General features: G+C 37.7%; 1 protein-coding gene across 2 annotated transcripts; it reads left to right on the plus strand.

Moving 5' to 3' along the window:
• Positions 1-1,896: 1,896 nt before the first annotated feature.
• On the plus strand, positions 1,897-24,374 carry LOC103460192 (integral membrane protein 2B). 2 transcript variants are annotated; one of them, XM_008402262.3, is made up of 7 exons: positions 1,897-2,148; positions 20,450-20,620; positions 21,636-21,704; positions 21,865-22,002; positions 22,097-22,207; positions 23,096-23,246; positions 24,181-24,374. In XM_008402262.3, the coding sequence occupies exons 1-7, from the start codon at positions 2,065-2,067 to the stop codon at positions 24,267-24,269; spliced, it is 813 nt and encodes a 270-aa protein (XP_008400484.1). In that variant the 5' UTR covers positions 1,897-2,064; the 3' UTR covers positions 24,270-24,374. The 2 variants fall into 2 exon arrangements, with proteins under 2 accessions (XP_008400484.1, XP_008400485.1); XM_008402263.3 differs by having other exon boundaries at positions 1,899-2,148; positions 20,450-20,581.
• The last annotated feature ends 1,188 nt before the right edge of the window (positions 24,375-25,562 follow it).

Raw genomic sequence — 25,562 nt, forward strand, 5'->3', positions numbered from 1 at the left:
TGCGGTGCAGGGCGGCCATTTACTGCACGTGAAACTAAGATGTCCGATCATCGGTGTTCTCCAGCATTAAGAGTGAACTGAGACATTACTGTCGAACGTAAGTGTTGATAAAATAAGTCATATCACAACTCCATGCGCTCTAAATCAGTGTGGCGTAATGCAGCTCTCTGTATTTGGTTTGTGCAGCCAGAGGCCACTGCCGTATTTTTATTTCTTTTCTTTTACATATTGTATTTTCTTTTGAGATCTGCCACATTTCATGAATATTTACCAAATGTTTTGGTGCACCTATGTTCTGATTTTTGAACAATAGTAAGGAACAAGACAGCTTTGTTCAGTCTGTTCCAACTGATAATAAAATATACTGCACATTAAGAACCCCAGTTATTGTGTCCTGTGAGGCTAAGTATTTCCCGGGCTACAATTGCATGTTTACCTAATTCTTAAGCATGTAAATGAAACAAAAAAGTAGTAAAATAAAATAAAAGTGAAGCTAATTGCGCACCCAGAGCAGCAGGCAGTGTGTATGGATGAGCGTTTGGGGTGATTTATGGCGGAAGGCTCGCTGGAAAAGTGAAAGCAAAGTTTATTTTTGTGAGACCTAAAAGAGGAATGAGTGGCTGCGAGGCGATGCTTGTCTCCAAATTGCAGGTTAACTTTCAAACATAATATCGTGATAGTCCCAGTAGACATACCGCAAACTTGCAGCTGATGTAAATCCTCAATTGAACCCAAAGGGCCCAACTAACCCGCATGCGCAGTACGGACCGCCGACGAGACCCGTCTCGTCTGTGAAGTTGTGTTTGTGCTCCACAACAGATCAAATAAAGCTCGTATTTCGACAAGCATGGGGTTTCCGGTTTGTATAAATAAAAGCACAGATGAAATAATAAAAAAAACAAATAAATACATTTTAAAAAAACAGCCAGAAGAACAAACTTTGTGAGAAACAAAACTTTGTGAGAAATCGGTCTACGGCTCAATTTTATTATATGCGTAAACCAATAGTTTTTATCACGATGGTTTCAAATGTTGCTATTCGTCAAGCATGTCCTCGGTATATTTCAGTTTTATACAAAAATATATTGGCATTTTGAAATTAAAAGCAATTAAAGCCTCATATCAATCCTCAAATATTTATTGGATTACACTGCCATTATTATTATTATTATTATTATTATTATTATTATTATTATTATTAATTTCAGTACATTTAAAAAAATGCATATCATTTCCTTTTTAAAAAAAGAAAGAAAAATGACATACATCCACCCAGTAAGAACAAGACATTGTCTGAGTCAATAAATTCACGTTGCACTTTATATAATAATACTGTATTTAGACATGAACACGAATGAAACTAAAACATTAAAGCTGACAGAAAAAACATCAATATGCTAATATTGGAACAAAACTGCTTTTTTCCAACCTTTGTAATTCAGTTGAAGTTTCTCACTGTTGGCAGCTTGACATAAAAGTAGATTCTATTAAATAACTGGCGGATAAATATATGTATTTTTTTCTAAATAATTCTTTCACATTTTTAATTGCCAGAGTTAATTAATCTCTGTTTTAAATTAACCTACTTCGCAGCTTATGTTTTCCAAAAAAAAAACAACAAAAAAACTAAGCTGGAAATTATACGTTATAGGCATATATTTTTCCCTTTAACTTTAGGTTTTCTGTTTTTGTTCAGATTATGTTTACAATTTTCTATACTTTTTTGTTAGTGTACCATCAGTTGTCTTCCAGCAAACTTTAATTTAAAAATCTTCAACTGTATTTTGTTCTTTTAGTTTTAACTCAACAGTATTAAAAAAAAAAGAAAAAAAGAATAACGATCACCACAACTCGTTTTATTTTGGAAAGCCTAGCGGAAGTTGCGCAGTAGCTCCGTTGGCTACCTTGATGACCTCCGCGGCTTTGTTTTCACAACATACCAGACTTGGCCGAATAGGAAGTGCAACAACTTCACTTCGGAGCAACTTCTGATATCTTTTTGTCCTTTCAACCATTTTCTTTGTTGTTTTTCGCCTCTGGGAATCTGCCGCCGACGATTTCAGGATGGTGAAAGTGTCGTTTAATACCGCTTTGGCACAGAAAGACGTGAAGAAAGATGCTGAAACTCTGATCCCCGAGGACGAAACGGTGAGGTTGAAAATGGCTTTTTAAGCTGAACGGGGGGAGCAGAACGGAGAGAGCGAAAACTAAGCTGTTTTTAGCCTATTGGCGGTAGTCCAAAGCATTCCGAACTAGTCTATGTTAATGTGTAACTTGCCGTGTTTTAAAAAAATTTCGTATTTTGCATGACATTAAAAACGTTTAAAAATTCGGAACTCGGCGGACGTTACTTCCTAATTTGGCTTTTAGTGTTTTATTGGACTTAAACACCAACAGTCATTAAAGGCACATTTTATATAGTTGTAAGTTTTCGCTCCATTTTGTTTCGCTCCCCACTCTTTAGGTAGCCGAATTTGTTGCAAAACTGAAATACTGTTGTAATAATCTCTATGGGTGAAATATACGTCGGGCTTTAGTTGGATTCTTGTCAGTTTGAGACCGCGGCACGAGCGCAGTTGAGTTTCTTTTTCCTCTAGATCTGTTTGGGAATCGATTCTTAAATAACGCTTATAACTGTTGTTTTTAAAAACATAAATCATAAAACGAACAAATATAACAGTAAGGAATTAGTTTCACCCATCTTACCAAGTAGGTTTGGGTATTTATGTGTGTAATTTGGTTTAATATCGCGATACTGACGTATTGTAAATTGCGGAGTGACCTTATTTCACAAAAACCGTGTTGAACAAATAATTTACAGCGATTTAAAACTAGAAATCTGCAACACTCTTTATTGAGTTCATTTTAAATAGAAATATTGTCATTTTTAATGTAATCACTCCTCTTAAAAACCTACTTTTTTTTTTAGTTCTGCTTTATCCTAACAGCTCTGTTGCAGGGTTTCATGGAGACTTGAGGAGAATTAGATTTAGGTGCTTCTACTAAGCACATTGTTAAAAGAGATTGAACTTATAACTATATTGTTGGAAAGCTTTTAAAACTAGTTTTTTAAAATTATTATTTAACAATCGGAACACCAGTAGCATGTGTCCTTAACCCTTTTCTGAACAAAGGCCATCCAAGTGGGTTGATGTGTCTACAGACCCCAAAATAGTAGGAGTTCCTTAGTTTGATGTTTTGAATGAATAGGACAAATAATTTAGGTATTTGAGTTCTTATGTATTGGGCCTGCTTTGCTATCTTAACCATGTCAGCACTATAAAAGCAAACGGATAAACAGAGGAAGTCCCTGTCATCACATGAACACTCACTCTCTTGGACATCTCACTCTGTGTTTTGTTGGGCTATCTAATCTCCTGACAGTTTGAGAAGTGAACGCTTTCCTTTCTACAGCTGACGGAAAAACGTGAGCGTGTCAGCAGTAAAACCTGTGTTGTGAGTTCTGGACGGTTTCCTCTAGTGGGCTGATCACATTCACATGTGAGTGCAGCTCCCGAGTGTGACAGTTTCTCCCGAGGTGTTTATTTATTTATTTTTTCTCAGATTCGTGCATTTCACCTTCCAAAAAACACAGCGAGGAACGCCTTTGTGATGTAACGCTTGCAAAAGAGAAATGATTCAACCTTTCAGAGCAGAGCAGGTTCTGCTGATTTGTGTTAAATCTGCAGGGGTAAAGTTCATCACAATCGCTTTTTCTCAGCCAAGTTTCCACCCTGTTGTGAAACAAAGTTGTTGTTTTTTTCTTATTCAAGCAGAGGAAGTTTTAGCTCGTTGCGTGCAAGTCGAGAGAGAGAGAGACAGAGAGAGAGCGAGAGCGAGAGCAGTCTCAGCTCTGTGCAGATAAACTGTTTGCTCGATTGCAAAATCGAATGTGTGCGTTTGGTACAAGTCGGAGATAAAGTGTGAGAGACGACACATTCTGCACTGTATGAAGGCGTTTTTCTAATCTAGGTTTCAACAACGTGGAATTCGTTTTCGATCTCGTTCTGTGTAACCCTTATCTCGACAAGTTTAATGTTTCCTGGTTTAGGGAACGGAGTGCGTTGCTAACACAGCAGGTTCTGGACTTGGTTTGGATTGTTTCACATTGAACTGGATAACATAAAAAGAAAAGCCTGGATCGGAAATGTGTAGCTTCTTGTTATCAGCCTAATCCAAATCCAAATGCAGTGGACTGTTTTTAAGGATATGATGTCAGTATTAATGTGATATAAAGTGACTGATATCTGTGCTGAGCCAAACTTTTAAAAAGGGGCAGTAGCTCAGGGCCCCAATTTTTGGGGATGGCCCGCAAATTTTTTTATTTTTTTTAAATGAATGCATATTTTGTAGACATTATACTTCATGGAGTCACACGTCCATATCGGGAGAGTTGTAAAAATATCTTGGGATATTTTTATGAATATAAAAGGTACTCAAGTGTTTTAAAATGTTGAAGCTATAATATATTTTGGGGGCTAGGAGGCAGACAACATGGAGCTAAGAGACGTAGTAAACCTTCCACCATCAGCTGGTATCATCGGTTCAAATCCAGTTGTGTGTAGTTTTATCTATTAATGTAGTGTAACTTGTCGGCCTTCTACAATAACAAATCTTTCTGGCCGATAAATTGTCCCAGAAATTATCGCAATAAACGATAATGTTGTTTTGAGACTGTTTTCAAATTATATAATGGTAATGGTATAAAAATGCAAGAATACATTCTGAAAGATCAATAAACTTTAAATTCTAATTAATATTTAACCCAGGAAGTGTAAGACATTTTAAATATCCAGAATAAATAAACAAAACAACAGAAAGTAAAATGAATTATGACGTCTCTGAAGACCAAATTGTCCTTAACAACAAAAGGTCTAGTTGAGACCAAGGCACCATACTGAAGACTTTTCCCATCCAGTTTTGGGTAGAAAGAGGAAGAGAAAAATGATAAATTGTGCAAATAGAAAAGATTGTGCTCATTTAAATTTATTAAACAATTAAATGATTTATTGCTTATTGTGACAGCCCTTGTAATTTGCATTAGCAAAAATAATGTTTTTTTGTGTGTTTTTTTAGTGAACAGGGCACCAAATGGTTTCCAGCCCATTAGGTGCCCTGGATGTGATTTACACATCCAGGGTAAATCAGGCCCTCGATGTGTGAACTCTTTTTTTTGTTGACCGTTTATTTGAAACGGTTTTGTTAATTGTAGGGATACATTATGATTTTAAGTCTTTAACTGCTACTTAGAATGAAAAAAAAGTTTCTTTAAGCTCCTGAACAAACAGGGAGTTTAGAGTAAATATGACCGTGCTTCTGTCAGGTTTCACTTCCCACATAGCCAGATACTTAGAGGAGCTAATTAGTCGACCGACTCAGTCACAAACTTTGAACATGTAACAGCTCCAAAGAATCAGAACGTGTTCCATCATGTTAGGTGTTTCCCAGCAGTAATGAAAAGGCAGCAATGATCCCCCAGCAGAAGAACCTCCACACACACATTAATGCAGGAATTTCTGGGTCATGTTTAGGGCTGGATGATGTTGGTGTATGTAGCAGCAACTATAAGACTTGGAGCTAAATACACAAGTAGACAGCGTTAATTAGACCTGTCACAATAAGACATTTTTCTGGACGATAAATCGTCCCAGTTCTTATTGAGATAAATGATGATATTGTCGTTTTGAGACCATTTTCAAGTTAATATATTGAAAATGGCAAAATAACACAAGGACTGATAAAGTTTCATTTTGTAAATTAACTGCAAGCTATGTTAATTATCCAGGCACACAACTGAAACCTTTAACAATATCAGTTATGATGTCTCTGTTTGTTTTTGGAACAATCATACGGAACATGAACTCTCAGGTCAGACGTGTATCAAACTACCGAGGGGAAAATTTAGATTTCCATCTAAAATATTTTCTCTCAACAAAGTTGCTCCTCTCCTTCCTCTCCTACATCCTTTCTACCACTTAGGCAGCAAGAGTTACTAGATATATGACTGGCATAGAACCTGATAGCTAAATATGCAAGTACCAAGCTAACATTACATATGTAACCGTCCAGACAGTTTCTTTCCATATGCTTGTTGTTTTCGGTACATTTTATGATAGAGAATAATTTTAAATATTGTGCCGCCCTGATCCCGGTTAATTATTTAGTTAAAACACACTTTAATATAATATCTAATTCTCAAAACAAGATGGCATTAGAACTGTGCCAGTTAGTTCACATAAATGAGTACCTCTCTATAATCATTTTCTTTAAGAGTAAAGAAATTATACCCTTGATGTTAAAAAGCAGTTTATTATTTAGATTTACAGATTACGGTCTCTCTTTGTAATTTTTGTCTTTCCAATACAGCCAGAAGCTCTAGATTTTAATCTGTAATATAGCCTTGAATAACGGGTGGGAAATTATTGGGACCGTTCATATGTGAAATGTGGATGAATTTTATTTTATTGGGACAATGATAAACTCTACATAACAATATTTATATCAAACTTCTTGTTAACTTTTACTGTTTATCTCCACTACTTGTTTCATGAACGCAGCAATGGCAATATTAAATACACTGCTCAAAAAAATAAAGGGAACACTCAAATAACACATCCTAGATCTGAATGAATGAAATATAATTGCCAATAATTTCCATCTGTTGTCTATTCCATTTGCACAACAGCAGGTGAAATTGATCGTCAATCAGTGTTGCTTCCTAAGTGGACAGTTTGATTTCACAGAAGTTTGATATTGTGTTGTTTAAGTGTTCCCTTTATTTTTTTGAGCAGTATAAATAAATGGAGCTAGTGGTGCAATAAAAATGACTAACAATACTTTTTACCGTCACTTCTCTCTGTATCTTAATAAATACTTCTAAATATGGAAATAATCAACACGTTTATCATCACAAATCTGCAGAATTTGATAAAAAAAATTGAATTTGCTTCTTGTTCCCTCAGTAGCGAAGGTGCTATTGCCTAGTAATGAGTCACTCCTTTAGTGGTGAAAATTAGTAGGACTGACGATGACGAAAGCTGCTGCAGCTAAAAACATGCTGCAGGTTGATTTCTGTGGAAACGGCGGCTTTGTGTCTCCCACATGGAGACAATCATCGCCTTTCAGCGCGGGTGTACTGACATCCAACTTTACCTGAATGGAAATAGTTCCCGCGGCTCAGGAAGCCGCTCCGCTGGTTTAACTACGCACGCCGCTCCATTTTAATACTGAAGTATTAAAATGAATCCTCTCACCGGGTCAGTTATCTTTCACATCTCGAATGAAACCATGAAAATAATGATCGTTTTAGTCGTCTGTGTGGGAACCCAACCCTCCTGCGTTGCAACCAGAACCGTCCTCAACTCCACCTTGTTTCTGTGTCGCGAATCCTCTGAACTTGCAGGTGCAACAGAGGGGGCTTTCTCTTTCACTTTCTCTGAGTTTCCAGCGGCAGCGCGCAGGTGGCCATTTTCATCGCTTTCTCAGCTAATTTTAGGGGTTGGAAAATGGGCGGCAGGATCTGTCAGGTGACCAGCTGAGCTGGACTGGACTGATTAGTGTGATTGTCAAACCCTGTAACCAGAGTACCACAGTGTAAACTGTCTGATGAGCTGGTGTGGAGTGACTCAGAGTGGATAAACAGCGCTCACTAGTGAATTTTTAAACATTTTTCTCTCTTTTTCTGCCTGGTAAACTCCACTGTAGTCGCTCATTCATTAGCTTTTCTCTACAAACTGAAAAACCTCAACAAATGACCAGAAATGCTTTGGGTAAAATATTTAATATGGGACTATTGTTTTAGGGTGTTTTCACACCTGATAGGTATTTTCACACTGTATCAGGTATGTATTCACACCTGATAGTCAGTTCGATTGAGGCTGAAATTTCACTGGCGGAAACCACAAAGGAAAAGGCGACAGGAAGTAGTTGGAGTATGATGGCCTATCATGTTTTTTAATGACTTATTTCATGAACAAACTCATTACTTGTGATTTCTTATTTAATGGAAACACTGAAATTGTGAAATTGTACTGTTTGGCATTACCTGAATATTGACAAAGTTTTGCGCACATTTGTATGGAAACACAGCTGCTAAGTGCAGCTTCCTTCTTCACGGAACATAAACTAAAAAATTTTAGTTCGCTTTCTTGGAGTTCAATTGGGCGTTCACACCTTCCCAAATGAACTGACAAGCGTTCGATTGAAGCGGACCAAACAGGGCTGGTGTGAACGCACTCTTAGTTTCTAGTTGCCTTCAGGACAGTCTTTAGTAACACACATCCTCTATGGTGTGTGTGATGTTCAGCCTTTCACAGACGCATGAGAAGTTTAACCAGAGGATTTCAGATCGAACATACTTACAGTGCAGGTTTTTGTCTAGTGGGTGCGTTCTGGATTAGACCTGTTGATAGCAGCTTTCCCCTTCAGACATGTCCTGCTTTCTTCTGTAAAGCTTTATTACATTGTAAGCAAATCCTTACATTTAGCTTCTAAAGATGTATTTGAATCAACATGTGAAGCTAAAGTTTTCAATAAACACGTGTGTTTTTTTGTTTGCAACCCTAACATGTTTCCTGTTAATTTGGCCTCTAACATCTCAAAGCAAGCTCTGTAAGTTCACTGTAATCATGACTGCTTGGAGTGAAGATGACTGTAGGGAAACCCCAGATAGAGGGGGAAGCTAACCCTCACCCAGATCAATTAAAAATCCCTCTGAAGGCAGTGGACTTTGCTCTTTGTGTTTTCCCAACTACCCAATGAATAAGCAGCTGAGTTTTCAGTCGGAACTTGATCTATGCCCAGTGTTGATTTATAACAGAACTGCCATTATCTCCAGTTTGGTTATTTTAGTAGGTAGAAAAGCAGAGTTTGAGAGAGAAAATGACTTGGAGGATGTTTCCCAATAAGTGTCGCAGGCCTAAATTAATCTCTAGCTGGTTTATCTTGACGTTGACACGATGGCGCGCCAGAGCTTATCCCCTCACAGGTTCACACGTCACTCTGCGTGCTGCGCTGCCAGCTCCGTGCAGCAAAGGTCTCTGCTGAGCCGACTCCATGTTAGACGGCAGCAGCTGCAGTGATTTAGTCGGGAGGTGTAGCATTATCACCTTTTCCGACACGGATTCCTGAGGAAATACACTAAAATCTGGATGTGGGATACAAGAGTGTTATGGTTGCAGTTATTATGTTTAGATGCAAGAAGAAAAAAAAAGATAGAAATTTGGAGTAATCAAAACTTTTGACCACAATGGAGTTGACAGACGTTTTCTACAACACATAAAATATTGTTTAAGATACTAAAACAAAAATCATTCAGATGGAGTTCTCAACACAGTATTTGAGAGAGTGCCCAATTAAAAAAAAAAAAAATCTTAAATTTTTTTTGTTTCTAATCAAAGATGTGACTTTTCAAATGAAAAAAAAAATCACAAATAAATCTAGTATTTTGTAGATCTACAGTTAAGTTCCAGCTTAAGATACGCTGATAGAAAATTAAACTTGTCAGTGTATGCAAGCTATGTGAAAATAACATCAAAAACACAAAAACATTTTTCCCAATATTGTTGAACAGTTTGCAAAATTTGTCAAATCTATAGTTTTGTTTTTCTTCAGTAAAATTATAGTTCTGATTTAATCACAATTATAAGTAGCGCCGCACGATATATTGCCACTAACACTGGTATTAGCCGATATTAGTTGTTTTTAACATATCAGTATCTGTCCGATATGAACAACCGATTTTTATCTTCATCTTGTTCATCTATAAGATCGTTTTTTCCAAATGTTTCAAAATGGTAGAGAAATATGATATTGGTGAATATTGTTGTGGGCCTTAACAGCAATATTAATATCAGATATCGATATTGGTCCAACTTTTCATATCCCCAATTATTAATATATGAATAGATTGTTAATGGAAGCAAAAGAGCTTAAAAACTATAAATAATCCTTTGTGTAAAAAACTTTTAAAGCCTTTTTCTACCTTTGCCAGCTTATGTGAAGCGCAGTTGACATTTGAGAAAAGTTTCCCTTTTTTAAAGACGTGTATCAGATTGTTTTGTCTAAATTAGAACAGCTTATTTTAATTGAGGCTGATCCTGTGGTTTCCCCGCTGAGCGTAACGAGGACGAAACGTCTTGATAAAGCCTTCCTCGTGCCGTTGTAAAGTCCAAAGTGCAGCTGCATGTAAAACTTGCTGTTCTGTGGTTGTTGTTTCACTTCTTTCAGTTTGCGTTTGTAACGCCATGTCTAAAATGATGCATTCAATGGACGACCAAAAAACTAGTTGTTTTTTTTTTAAAACGCAGTCACTAAACATAGTTTTTAAAAATCTTAATCAACTATGCTAATGCTATAGTAAAGACACTGTAGTTTAAAAAAAACAGCAACCATTTCAACCCAGCTTGCGTTTTTTTTGGGGTTTTTTTGTAGAAAAACAAAACTTAAGTGTCTGAGCAATTTCACGATCTCTTCCGAACTTTTTCTAACCCTTCACATTGTAACCCGGCCTCGCCCATCGCCCTGCTAGAAACAATGACAGATGTTTGTTTTGATCTAGTTGTATGTAAAAAAGACACGTAAAATCTTGATGTTTTCCATACTTGTTGTTATTATCCTCACTCCTGTTGAGGTCAGATTGTTTTTAAAGAAACAGCTAAAAACCTGTGAGAAGCTGATTGTAGACCAGCTACCTGGGCAGATAGCCTGGATAATTTACTAGCTAACATCAGTTTGTTTTGCTGGTTTTACTGTACAAAAGCAGAACAGCAACTAAATATTTAGCATGATAAAAATTTGATAATTACTATAACTATAATTGCTGGGTCTCCACTGTGTTTTTTTTTTTTTGCTCAAGTCTGTGTACAAAAATCAAAATAAATGTTAGAAATTGCCAAAGGGATTGTAAATTTTGATACATTTCATTATTATCAGCAACAGGAATAATTATTGCTTTTTCAGTTCCTGTTCTTTGTTTTCAGTTTTTTGTAGACTGAGAAACTATGATATTTTCCCGAAGGCAATAAAATCTCAACAGTCTCCTACACAACCCTCTACATTGCATCTTTGTAGTTTGTTGTTAGGTTTTTGGCTCATTTTAGCAACACAAATATTACAGGTTATCAGTTAAGAGGTTTTTCAGTAGCGCTGCACCGATCTCATGTCGTCATCTGTATCGATCCCGATAATGAAACAAATTCTAGATTGGGTATCGAGACGATGTGCCTGAACCATAAGGGCAGATCTAGTCCATCTAATTCTATACTTTGTGCTCTTAGCGGCGTCAGGCTGTATTATTTATTTAACATTAAGAATTCATAGTTTCATTTTGTGAAACTATGAGCCCTCAGTGGGCTCCCGACCCCACTGAGGGAAAAAGGGTGCAAGAAAATGGATGGATGGATGGATGGATGGATCATTTTGTGAACGATTAGAAAGAAGATTTGTTACAGTTTATGTTTTACTTATCTGACCATGGTAGTCGATCTGTTGTTTTTGTCAGTTTCAGTTTCTTTGTTGTTTATTTTACATTGCCTGTTTTAATTGCGACCTAATTGCATTGACTGAACAATTTAAATTTTGTTGCTGTTTGACCGAGCTTCTGAAGCTAGCTACATTTGTGATACTGTAAATTTATGTCTGTTTAAAAATGTTTTAAGTCAGTTCAGCACTGTTTTTCTGTATCGACCTTCGAAATTCAAATTCCCATTTGGTGGAGATCCTGTAAAAGATGTGAAAAAGAAGGAATGTTTTAGCTGGGTGTGCTGTTTGCCAGAAGGCTCATCATTAGTAAAAATAGTTAGTTATTGCGTTTTATGCGGGTGTTACAGTCAGCCTTCTCACCACATCATGAAACTGCTTGTGTAGGCAGTGGAGTTTCCTTCCCTGTGCCACTTCCTGTAAACTCAACTCATCTTCTGAGCCGTTTCATTCCCGTTCAGGAGGAGCTTTCTGGTCCACTGACCACTGCTACACCTTCACATAATGATACAAGTTTGGATTTCTGACCAAACATCTTGTTGGCTCCACATGAGGTTTTCCAGTCGTGCGCTCTCTGGTTATCATCTCAGGCATGTGGACTGCTTGAGAAGGATTACAGCTTAATCAAGCAGAGAGAGAGACTCAGCCACAGAGCTCTTTGGCTGCCTCCCACCGAGCGCCGCCAGCCCACTAAAACTCAAGAAGAGGGTGAGAGAGGGGCGGATTAAGCAGACAGGCAGGAACTGAGTTTGGCAGCGCTGGGGTCCAGACAGCGCAGGTTCACACGACCGCTTCCCTCTTTTACCGCTGCCTCTTAGCGCGACTTCATAAGCCGGGCATAATGGCGTCCTAATAACCACGCTGCTTCTTAATGCCGGCTCCCAGACTCCTTAAAGCTGGCCGTTTTCTTATGGAAGAGGAGGATTTAACTGTTTGTAAATCACTTAAACTAATCACACTGCGATTTGTGAAGCTAACTAACCCTCACGTGTGGTCTTAAGAGTCGGGGTCATTTGGGTCCCCTCAAGCTTCTTACTCTGTAAGCGGTTGGGGGCTCACTGACTCGCAAAGTTTTGTTTTTTTTTCATCTTGTTTGTTTTCAGGAACTGACAGTCCAACGGGACACCCCCCACAACCCTCATACTCTCCTGACCGTCGCGCTAAGAGAGCTAATAGCATTTGTTGCATTTTAGTAATTTTCCAAGAAGACCTACTTTGATTTTTTGGGAGTGTTCAAACCTTCTCCAGCATTTTCCTATGAAATTCTTGGTACCAACAAAGTACTGAACTAATCCTCTAACCAGTCCTTCTCAGTAGCAGCGTAACCTGCTGGCTGCTTGCAGAGTTGAGGGTTTAGAGTTTCATGTGTTTGTGTCGGTGCACTGAAATTAAAGCTGTTCTGGACACCGATACTCGGTGCCGTCGCCACAGAAACGCAACCCTTTGCTCAGTGGAAAAAAATGCTTGGAGCCACTTGGCTCTATTTCTATATAATATGGTCTTATTCGTAGATAGATAAACAGATAAACATGCCTTTAAAATAAATCCTTAGACTTTTTGTTAGATAAACATTTTATACATAAAGAATTTTTATATTTTAGTAGGAATTATGTAGAATTAATATAAAAATGTAAACATATTTTTCATGTTTATTTCATATGTATCTCTTGGCCTTTTTATTATGCTAATTAATTATTGATTTAAAATAGATTCAGACTGTTTTCTAGATCGATACTGTTCTATCTATATATAACAATGTTTGCAGACTTGCTAACGGCTCAGAATTTAGTTTATTGTCTCACAAGCCACAGTAAGATGTCTCCTTCAGTGCAAAAGAAAAAAAAAGTAACACTTTTGTCATTTCTTAACATTTAGTGGTTTTTTTAGAGTGTTGTAGAACTTCTTTATTTCAAGAAAACACAGGGAACTAGAAACTCATGCTGGTGCATTGAATCCAATGCGTCAGCCCATGCATTCCTCCATCTGCTCCACTCAAATAGGCACTTCATTTTATCTAGAATTGTCTTACAGAAATGACAATGTTGACTTTGAGTTGTAAAAGTTAGAATTTATTCCCACATGGAGTAAATTGTGAAAAAGTTCAGGAAGCTGTTTATCTGTGAAATCAGTGTGGGCGGTGGAGGGTTAGGTAGTGTAGTTTGTTGAGTATTGATTAACAGAGCTGCTCATTTAACATTTTATTTGCATATCATTTTCAATGTACAGAGTTTACCCCAGTGTATGAAAAGCCTGGCGGCCCACCAGGTTTTACTTGCACCCCCTCCAGACTTTATTTTTTATGTTGGCTTTTTTAAGACTTTCTAGTCGGTGTTTAGGGATCGTTCATTATGTCAACCAATAACACATAATCATGTAGTGATATTTTCAAATTTCCTGTTTTTAACTGCAATACAAACTAACTAAAATCACTGTTAGTCGTAACATTTTTAAATATTAACTATTACAATAACTAGAATTCTTATGATGTTCTGACCATATTATAAACTCTTTGCCTTCTAAAATGTTTTATGTTGCTTTAAATAAGTGGCACCAAACCTTTGGCAAACTTAGTTTGAATGCATGGTACCTATAAGTAATTAGCCAACGCTAATAATAATTTGCGACATTTTGTGAAGCCCTAAATTCTTTCATTTTTCTCTTGTAGCAGAGTTTGTAAATGCAATAATAAAGAAAAAGAATAAAATCAGCCAATAATTGTAAGCTATTGTTCAAATGAAGTGTTTGCAAGAACTCTTTTTAAAACCTCTGTTTAGATAATCAAAGTCGAACAGAATGATTTTAAAATGGGAAATGAGAGTAGTTCATTATCCGCATGCATCACGTTAGAGCTCTATTCAAAACCACCAAATTAGGAATTTGATAATAATAGCAATCACTCTGATGAATACAAGCTCAACCAGACATTACTGAAAGTATCGAAGTACCAAACATGATCATCTCAGTGTGTGCTGTGTGAACATTATAACTTTACACTAGAGGTGTGCCAATCGATCGGCCACTGATCATAATCGGCCAATTTTTGTGAAAAGGTGTATGATCGGTGATCGCCGATCACGCTCTCTTGTTGCCGATCACACAAACTGATCACCTGCTTCTCATTTCTCAGCCTGCCTGTGCAGCTGGTCTCCTCTTTCCTTCACACTGCACAAACGCACAGCAACAAATCCTAAGCGATGTGGAATTATAACGCACTGAGTGAATGGGGACGTTTGCTTGTTGCAACGGAAAATTGAAGCACGTCAAAATGCATCAACACAACAAAGCTAATATGTCATATAAACAATGCCATACTAGACGGAGTTTGGCTACATTGAGGCTCACTGCAGTAAAAAAGACATATGGAGGATCAGATAGCAGGTAAAGCAGCGCACAGCTACAAACACTCATCCGGATTAGCATGACGGTCAGAAAGCTAAACAACCTGAAAAATTATTTAAGTCTTCAAGCTGTGATGTAAGACGCAGGTTCTGCTCTCGCTGTTGAACCGCTGCTACGTGCTACAGGTAGTAATATTTCACAGACGGAGCGCCGCTTCTGCTCCACCTGGTAGTGACTCTCACACCGAACCTCTGCTTAAAGCTGCAGCATCTAACCTAAAAAATACATTTTACATATGTATTAAAACTTTCGCTGTCCTAACATGAGACAGACAATCTCTGAAAAAATAATCAATCTCCTCCCTGTTCTGCATAATTACTCCGCTCAGTCAGAAACAGCCACTCAGAACTAGCAGTAGTCAGCTAGCCTCCATGCTATCAGAAAGTTTTCATTCAGTAACTGGATTGTTTATTGTAATGAGACCTGTATTTGCCTTTGAATGCTAAGTTTTATACTTGAATCTTTTGGCAATGTTGAGAGGTTTTATTTTGACTCTTTACATTATTTAGCCTCTTCAGAGCCTTCATATGTTTACAGTCTGTTAAAGATAGTATTACCAATAGCAGTACAACTTGCACAATGCCTGTTTTGTTTGGCTTTTTTCTTGGAAAAAGCTATTTAACAGTTTTTGTCTAAATTTAGGTGAATTCATGGTTCCTTTTTCCACATAATTTAAACGTAGTGCTTATGATTAAAAAAATAATAATTATGTGATCAGTATCGGTGATCGGAATCAGAATGGGCAGGAAAAAACCTGATCGGCACATCTCTACTTTACACCTCTGTCTTTCTGATTGCATCACGGTGTGACGTGTTCATAAGTCATTTCAGCTTCCTCAGAATGAGCTGTGTGTACAAATAACCTTACCAAAGATGTGTGTGATACAAATAGGACAGGCTACAGAGGTCGGCCATTTTAAAAGCTAAACGGTCTCCTTCCTTCCTGTTCTGTAGAATCACTGAGGCATAAATATATATTTCATGTCTTGTCTAGAAACAGTCTGCCTGTAACATCAGGTCTCTTATGCTCTACATCCTGTGCACCATGTTTACTAGTTTTTATTTTAGTTTTGATCCCATTACTGATGCCATACCTCCCATATTTTAGGTTATCTGTGTTTATATTCATTCTTATTTAGATTTTTATGCTTTTTTTTGCTTATGTAATTAGTCTCCAAAGTTTAATTATCTACATAATCTTACTTTAATCTTTTTGTAGCATGTAAAGCCAAAATCTATGGTAGAAAAACTGCTTAACAGATGAAATTAGTAGCATGAGGGACAAAATGTATCGACCAGAACGTCCCTTAATGTTGATCATAATAGAAGCTGTTTCCATTACACATGTACGCAAGACTTTGTTGATATTTCTGCTAATGCAAAAAAAAAGCACAATTTGGCAAAGCTGTTTCTCTGTTAAATAAGAAACGCAATTAAAGCACATGTGTGAATAAGTTTAATGCAATAAGTCATTTAAAAACACGCCAAGCCGTCATTCATCCTCCTACCACTTCCTGTCTTCTTTGTGGTTTTTGCCAGTAGTAACAGCTGGGTTGTTGATTGCATGACTTGTGTGATGCAAAAAAAATGTTTCTGTCACAGTTTTGCGAAGCACACTAATTTCAAAAACCACCGCAAAATATTTAGCGAAAAACGTGAATTTTTGGCGCCTTTCCATTAAGCAAATTTGTTTTTGTAATTCCAAGTTGCACAATTGTAGTGTCAATGGAAACGCAGTTAGAGACTCCCTAAGCCATCAAGTTAGACCAACTTTATGAAAAAAATAGTTTAATGGTGATGTTTTTCTTCTTCTGAACATCTCTTTTTATTTAATTTGCTGATGCGTCATTTCGATCACGTTGAATAACCCAAACGAGGCGATCAGACTACGGTCTACAGTCATGGCCTCGTTTTAAGAAGACTTTCAGATGACTGCACATACCGTTCCTCCTGCGTGAGGCATCAGTATACTTGAATGTGCAGACAGAAGAGTGTGGTAATGAGGGCGTGTGCGTTGCGGTTGTGAAACGCTCGTCCGAAGGCCTGTCGGGTCTCGTTGGAGAAGTTTTATGAAGAGGTGGCAAAACAGGAAAATCGGAGCGTTTGCGTCCAGAGGCAACTTGCAGAAACTTCCCGACATGTGGAAGGCCTGCTTGTTTTCCAACTCTCACTTAAATAATGATTGAAATGGAGGTAAAAATCAGATCAACTTGATCAACTTTGCACATGGAAAACAGTTTTCAAGTATTTAGTAAGCATCGCTTCTTTCCACTCCACTCCCTATGTGTGTGTGGGCTCCCTCTAATAAAATCAGCCTTTAATCTTTAACTTGCCAAGCCCATATAAACCTAAACACAAAACTGAACCTCCTGATTAAAAACAACTTACAGCAGCTGGTTTAGGGTAGTACCAGTGAACGCCAAACTGAAAAGTACTCAAATGGACGTTTTATTTTTCGACGAAATTTGTAGTTTTTGGCTCGTCAGACTTGTTTCTGCAGCGTGAACGGGAGTGGCTGGGTATCTGTAATAAACGCTATTTGGAATGGGCTCGTTGGGCTCATTGTTGAAAACATTTGGAAGCCATTTGACTAAAACCGCCTGTTCAGAAACGCAACTTCAGAACTGAGCTGTGTGATATTCTCATTCGAGTTCCTCTTTTTATTCTTTTTTAGTTTAGTTCCTTTTTTTTTCTCCAGTCTCAACGTCAAGACCCTCCTTAACGGCTTTCCAGCCCGTCAAATCTGACCACATCTTATGCAAAGGCCCTCTTTGCCCCAAAACAACTTTTCTTTGGTTCCTCTTTTTCTCAACAGTTGCTCTGCTCCTCTGATCGGTGTCCAGGAAGCGCCAATGTTTTTCTTTTTGAATTTCCTGAAGGGAAGGTCTGAAAGTGCTGACTGTCCAGTTGCGTTTTTTTTTCTCATGAATGAGGCGTTTTGTGCCAACGTCGGTTCAGCGGGACTGCAAACTTTCCAAACACAAAGGCGCACGTCATACTGGTCGGCGTTATTAATTGAAAAGTCTTCTAAAACAACATGCCTTTGAGTTCCACTTTACAATTATGCACTGCTTTTGTTTTGGTCTCACCAATAAAATCCAGTCAATTGTGGATTTTTTAAATACGAAAACATAGGAAATGCTTAAGATTGAATGAATACTTTTGGGATAACAGCAACACAATGGCTCCATAAAACAAAGAAAGAAAAGCCTTCTGTTATATTTTTACTCTTTGTGTTGATAGGAGAAACATGGCATTGTGTCCTCGAAGTCAAATCAAGTCTGTTTGTGTAGAGCATTTCACCAACAAGGGCATTCAAAGTGATTTACATCACCATTTATGAAACAAAGAAGAATGCATTTTGTCAAATACCGCAATCAAATCGTTAAGAACATCAAATGTATTAATTAATATTCCAGTTATAATGAATCAAAGGGAGGATGGTTTTTAACCTTGATCAAAGGAACTCAGTGTTTCGACAGTTTTGCAATTTTCTGGAAGTTCCATATTTGTGGTGCATGCAAACTAAAAGGAAAAAATAATCAGTCTATTGGGAAACATTTTCTTTAAAAATAATGAAAAGATATTTAATCCAAAAATTGGCTTTGAAAACCGTTTGATCCTTCCTGTTCCTGCTTTGTGCCGCCTGTCGCAGGCTGTGGGAACAACAGCAGGAAATGTTGGTGTCCCTGAACTGCACTGGGTGACAGACGACACGGCTGCTGCTCAGAGATAAATTTTAGTTTTACTTTCGAGTTGTGTCATATCAAAAGGGGAATTTTTACTATTTACAAGTTGTAGACTTGGACTTTGGCTTTTCTTGGAAGAGCCTGTTGTTTCCTCACGCTTCTCTTCTTCTGGTGGGGGTTTACATAAGACTGCAAGACCTGACATAGTTTAGCTCACGCAAACAGGAAGCAAGGCTAAGGCACATTAGGTGGTTTTGAGTGTACTACACACTTTTATACAGATATAAATGCTTGTTTTTCAGGCTTGATGCTTTGATTCTGCAAAGTGAGGTAGAGAAACATTACTCATCTGCTTCTCATTTCACTGTTTCTTTTTTTTTTTTTTCCCTTCCTCAATCTCCGTGTCTGCTTGTGGTCAGCTTTGTGATGAGTCATGCTATCCTTTGTGTTCCTGTAAAGAGACGTGAAACCTTCATCTGATAATAATAATTAAAAAAATGTTTTATTTTCTCACAAAGACCCACTTTGGCCTGCCGTCACACCCTGGCCTCTGGTTGACTTTCTCTGGAGGGTTTCCAGACTCCCAGGAGCTCTTCCTGTTTGTGATCAAACTCTGATCTGTTCTGTTCCTGGACCAGCAGCTATCTCAAAGCTGGCAAAGACTTAAAATGTCCACGTAAAAAAAAAAAGAAAAGTAAATTCAACCAGGTATTTACCTTTTTGGGGTGTTTTTCAAGTGACACTTTCAAACAGCGTAATACCTAGAGAAGAACAAATCCACTTTTCTTACTTCTGATACCAATATCTGAGGTTTGGTATTAGGAAATACCAATCCTATACAAAAAAACTTAAGGTTTTTTTTTTCTTTTTTTTACACACAAATGTCTGTAATATATATAATTATAATTCAGTACATTTGTCTAAAAAAAAAGAAGAAAAAAAACGAAGTCGTGTGTTTATATATATATATATATATATATATATATATATATATATATATATATGCACCAGTACAGCAAACTTAATGCAACCTTTAGAGCATTAAAAGTGTAATTATTTACCAAATGACACTTCATGACATCATAGACTCCTTCATGTTCCTAACAGATGTTATGTCATGTTTATAACACTGTCAAATAAAGTGTCACCGACTGACTTGGTCAAACAAGTAAAAAATGAATAAATTCAGCAAACCTTATTTCAGATGGTTCAAAAATATCAATTAGGAATTATATTTATAAAGTAAAATTAGGCTTACCATAATAAGAAATGTAGCTGGACAATAAATTGTCCCAGTAGTTTTTGCGACAGATGGTAATTTTGTTGTTTTGAGACCAGATCAATACACTTTAAATTTCAATGAATTTAGCACTGGAACTGGAAGACATTTTAAATATCCAAAATAAACAGCATGACAGAAACAACAAATAATAAAAAAAGAATTATAAAGGGTCAACAAAATTGTCTTTAGTTGAGACCAAAACACCAGACTGATGACTTTTGTCATCCAGTTTTTGGTAGGAAGAGAAAACCAATAAATTATGCAAATGGAAATTATTGAGTTTCTTATTTTGTTATGTGGTTAATTTATTTATTGCTTATTGCAACAGGCCTATATAAAATTAATAATAAACACACGACTTCGCTTAGAGCACAACACATGGAATTAGACTGAGGACGATAAACTGAAGGGTTCATGTTAAAGAACCCTTCAGCTGTCTATTTAAATAACAGCTGAATACCTGATAACAATCAGGTATTGTTTCAGGTGAAACAATACCTGATAACACAAGTCATTGTGTTATTAATGAAGAAGCCAGCAACAGGCCCGATGTGCTGCAATCGACCAATCCCTGATAATCTCTCTTCTGTGTCTCCTGCAGGATGCCGAGGCTGCTCTGCTGGTCCGTCGCCAGTCTCGAACCTGGTGCTGGTGCATGTGTCTGGGTCTGGCCCTCATGCTGTCTGGGGTGGTGGTGGCAGGAGCCTATCTGTACCACTACTACATCCTGGAGGTGAACACAAGTCACTATAGCACTGCGGAAGTATCTCATGTGAGGAAACAAAAATATGCGAGATACTGTGTCCTTTCTTCACTCCACACGGGTTTCCATAGAGTTTAGGTGTGAAGACAGGTCTGGTGACACAACCATCTATCCAACCATTGTCTATATACCTGGTTATCCTTGCTGGGTTCTGGCATCTATTTCCAGCGGTCATTGGGCGAGAGGCAGGGCGACACAGACACACAAACACACCCTAAGGGCGATTTAGAGAGAACAATTAGCAGTCATGTTTTTGGTCTATGGGAGGAAGCTCGAGTGCCCAAAGAGAATGCCACGCAGGCACAGGGTCGACATGCCAACTCCATGAAGAAAGAATCCAGGTCGGGATTCCAACCCAGGACTTTCTTGCTAAACACCAGCGTATGGATAAGTGGGCATACAGTAGGACTGAGCAATGAAATGACAACAATACCTGTTGGGATAGACACACGATCAACATTGATAGAAAATAGTCAATAGTTTCACTGAACTCGAATCCAGAGCCGCACAACATTCTGGGGGATGTAGGCAAAGGAAAGTTTTAGCTACTCAACCTTGCACAGCTAGCTAGGAAAGGTGGGTGTCATCAACTAACTCACTCTTCTGTTACCTAGCAACGACCTGCTAGGTTCATTGTCGGCACTTTGAATCACGCATTGGCCTCGCTCACTGTTGCCGGGTCGTTTATGGAATGACAGCCAGGTCATTCCATAAACGACAACGCACAATCAACATGATGTTTACACGTCCAATAAATGTCCAAATGTTATACGCCATTAGTGTGTAAACAATGCATTAAGTATGTTGACGGCACGCCAGCAAAGCTTAAAATATGTGTTGTTCTGTTTCAAAAGCGCAACTAGAACTAGAGACATTTTCATCCTGATATGAACGCTAGACGGATGGACATGTCTGCAGCGACTGCACAGAGAGCACACTTAGTGTGTACAGACGCATCCTCTGATTATGTGTCAAAAATCTCAATATGTTTCTATAAATGTTTTCTTTTTCTCCCTTATCAAAGCCCGAAGATGAGGTCTACTTCTGTGGTGTGAATTACCACGAGGAGGACTACATGGTCGCTGATGAGGAGGTTTGTGAAAACTGCATTTTTTCTATATTGGCTTATTCACATGTCCTATAGGTATTTAGTTTCTTTTTTTTCTTTCTTTAGAAATAACTTTATTTCTATAGCCTTCAATAGCCTTATTTCAAAGCGACTGTGTTGATTCCTGTACCGGTGTGGTCCACAGATGCCAAACAAGAACTTTCAGCGATTGCTGGAAGAGAAGATCAGGGTGCTGGAGCGGGAGCAGGTGGAGTTCATCAACGTGCCCGTGCCAGACTTCGAAGACGGAGACCCTGCCGATATTGTCCACGACTTCCAGAGGGTGAGGAAGCTCACAACTCGGAGAGAACAGAACGTTTGATGGAGAAATGCTGAACGTGCCGTTTTTTTGTTTGTTTTTTGTTTCCCTCTCCCAGAGGCTGACCGCTTACCTGGATCTGAACCTGAACAAATGCTACGTCATCCCACTCAACACCTCCATCGTCATGCCTCCCAGAGATCTTTTGGATCTGCTCATCAAAGTCAAGGTAGCACAAGGTTTTCCTGCCAGCCGTCTATGACGTAAATCTGGGCTAATTTCCTCTCAGCGAACTCGACATGTGGTTGTTGTTAGTTGTTCTGAATGAAAAATTATCTAATTCTTTGTGACATCGTAGCGTTTTCGAAACGCCCTAACGTGTTGGAACAGATATTCACACAGCATTTTTTCTCCCCTTAATGTTACATAAGGCCTGAGACAGCATGTGCAAGTCCAAAGGAATGGATACGTCACATTATTCTTACAACACTCAAGCAAAGTAATGGAAATATATAATGTTCTCCATGCACAGCAAATTTAAAGGAAATGTGGTCTACGACAGCCTGCTACCGCCATTATAGATAGAAGAAGAAAAAAGGAGGATAATTTTCTGCCAAAAACCTCAGACATTTTCTAGAAATGTTTTAAATTTTTTTTTTTTAGTAAAATTTGAATCTTTTCAAACTAAACACAAATTTTAATTTAAATTAAAAAAAACACACATTTTGAGACTAATCTCAGAAATTTTTGAGTTTGAAAAATAATTTTTAAAAAGAAATCAAGAAAGTTTCCAAGTTTGAAAAGACTAAATTTTGCTTGAAAAACCTTCAAATTTTTTAGATTAATCTCAAAATTCCCTTGTTGAAAATGTATGTTTCAAAGGTTGAAAAACTTAAACTTCTGATACTCAGAAATGTGCAAATTTTTTTTCTAGAACTTTTCTGAAGTTTTTTTTGCCCCTGCTCCCATGCCCCTCCTGTTTTTCCTATCCGCAACGGCTCTGATGTGGCAGTTGGCATCCTTTAGTTTGCTACTACAGAATAAAACAGAAGAAGTAAGAAATATTCTGAAACAAAAAGATTTCTCTGTGACAGAGATGTTTTTCCCCCTCTGCCAGGCTGGCTCCTACCTGCCCCAGTCGTACCTGATCCACGAGGAGATGATGGTGACGGAGCGCCTTGAGAACGTCGACCAGCTTGGGTACTTCATCTACAACCTCTGCCACGACAAAGAAACCTTCAAGCTGCAGCGCAGAGACACAATTCTGGGTGTGTAGCTTCTCCACATAACACAACAACACACACATACCAACAAAATACTAAACCATTTACCAGGTAAATGAATGAAATATGAATTCCACATCTTGAATGTTTTCAAACTTTTAGGATTTTGTGCCACGCCTACGTAGCTGTTAAGTGGGAGGAAATGATAGTTTTCAACACGTTTTTGTTGTGGGGAAAAAAAAAATCAGCACTGTGAACATCGCCATCCTCGAGTGTCCAGTCGAGAGATCTGGGTCACGGCACCAGATTGTTGTGGACAAAAAAATTAATTGCCAAGCATTTCTAGATGAAAATTACTTAAAACATTAATAAAATCTGAATGTATTACCCCCTAATAACATTTCCCACCGCATTTTACAACATAAAAACAGAAAACATTTGTATTCAGCTGTTTTTAATTAACTTTTTTTTTTTGTTCTTGTCTTCTTCTCAAAATAGTTCAATCTCTTACAGATTGGACAAACGGTATCTATGAACAACTATTTTTTTTTCAAATCTTGCTGCCGTTTTTCAATTGGATTTATGTCTGGCCTTTGACTAGGCCATTGTAGCAAGAGACTGTACTTTGAGCAGAACTGTTCCTGGTGTGTGTTTTTTCTTTTTTTCCACACTTATTAAATAAGTACGTGACTTCTGAAGGCAGTTGTGGCATTTTTATTAAAGGGTATCGGGAAAAAGGGTTGAATACAAACGGAGGTCACTGTTGTTTCTGTCTACAAAGTTTTTCCTTCCACTTAACATTACTTGTGCTGGTCAAAAATCCAAAGAAAACACATTAAAATTTGTGTTTGAAAAATTATTAGATGTGGAGAAAATTGAAGGCCTTGGAATACGTTTCCAAGGCGACCGCGTTAACTTAGTGGAGGACCCAAAGTGCCGTTTACCTGACATAACAAAGAACCTTTGTGCCGTCTCACAGGTATGCAGAAGCGCGAAGCTCTCAACTGCCACAAGATTCGTCACTTCGAGAACAAGTTTGTGGTGGAGACTTTGATCTGCGAGCCTTGAGACGCCTCGACCGCAACTCTTAAAGTTGCAGGGCCGGCCGAGATTGTGTTTCTTCATCGTCACCTATCTGTTTTTCTGTTCTGCAATAAAGAGTTTTGAGCAAGAGAGAGGAGTGAAATGTGAAGCTGTGTGGTAAATATCTACTGAATGTTAACTAAAGTAAAAGCTTATTATTTTCTGTTTCTTTTTCTGCTTGGGAATCATCTAGGAAGCTATAATGCTTAGCCGAATATTCACGTATAAATTATTTTAATCAAAACGTCTGCGGAAAATAGCAACAGTTTGCTTCTATAGATATGGGTGCATCTGTTATTTGCAGTTCTTTCAGCTTAAATATGAAAACCTTGGGCGACAGGGCATCCTTTGTACAACTGATTCTGGTTTTCGAAACTCGAAAATCAGAATCAATTCTAGGGAGACTTTTTATTAATGTTTGTGGTAGTTAATAACATGCTGCACCAATTGTCTGGAATACATTCTTAATGGGAGATTACAGAACCATACTTTTTTTTTTTTACTCTGAAAACGACAGGCAAAAAGTGGAAAGGGAAATCCAGAGGAGTAAGGGCTAGCAGGAAGCACACTTATGTTAAAGTCTTTTTCAAATGTTTTTTTTTTCTAAAAGTCTCAGTTTTGATAACTTTTTTTTTTGTTTTTCTTGTACTAATTTGTGTATATAAGCTCTTCAATGAAATAAACAGACCAACTCAATAAACCAAAAAATGGATTAAAAAACCCCCAGCAGTCTGCATTGCTTTAATTTATTGTGATTGATCTAATGGTGGTTTAACTATATTTCTTCTCACACACACGGCATCATGCTAAATGTTGTATGGGTGCTGTCAGGGTACGGTCACAGGATCAGCTGTCACTGCTCGTGTCATTTGATCGCAGTGAAAATTCATTTGTGATTAAAGTCTCAACCACAACCCCTAACACAGGAGGATCATGGGAAAAGAACCAGGAGTTAAGATGGACGGGTCACCTTGAAATTACAGAGGAGGTTTTCACATCACAGTTTGGGGGCGTCGCCACATTGAAGCATTACATTTACTCCCACCACTATATTAGAAACTAGTTTTATTTTTATATTTATTTTTGATACTTTAATGTTATATTTACTCTTTTTTTTATATTGTAAATGTCATACCAAGCCACTCGTCATTTCCTTGCAGTCTAAAATAAGGTAAGCATATTTAGCTAGTTTTGTCAGAGTAATGGATAAAAGAACCACATACAGTTTCTGTCTTCTTACATTCAAAGTTGCATAGTTTTTTTTAATTATTATTATTA

Source organism: Poecilia reticulata, chromosome 2 (genome assembly GCF_904066995.2).
Source record: "Poecilia reticulata chromosome 2, P_reticulata-male-v2, whole genome shotgun sequence".
Taxonomy (NCBI): domain Eukaryota; kingdom Metazoa; phylum Chordata; class Actinopteri; order Cyprinodontiformes; family Poeciliidae; genus Poecilia; species Poecilia reticulata.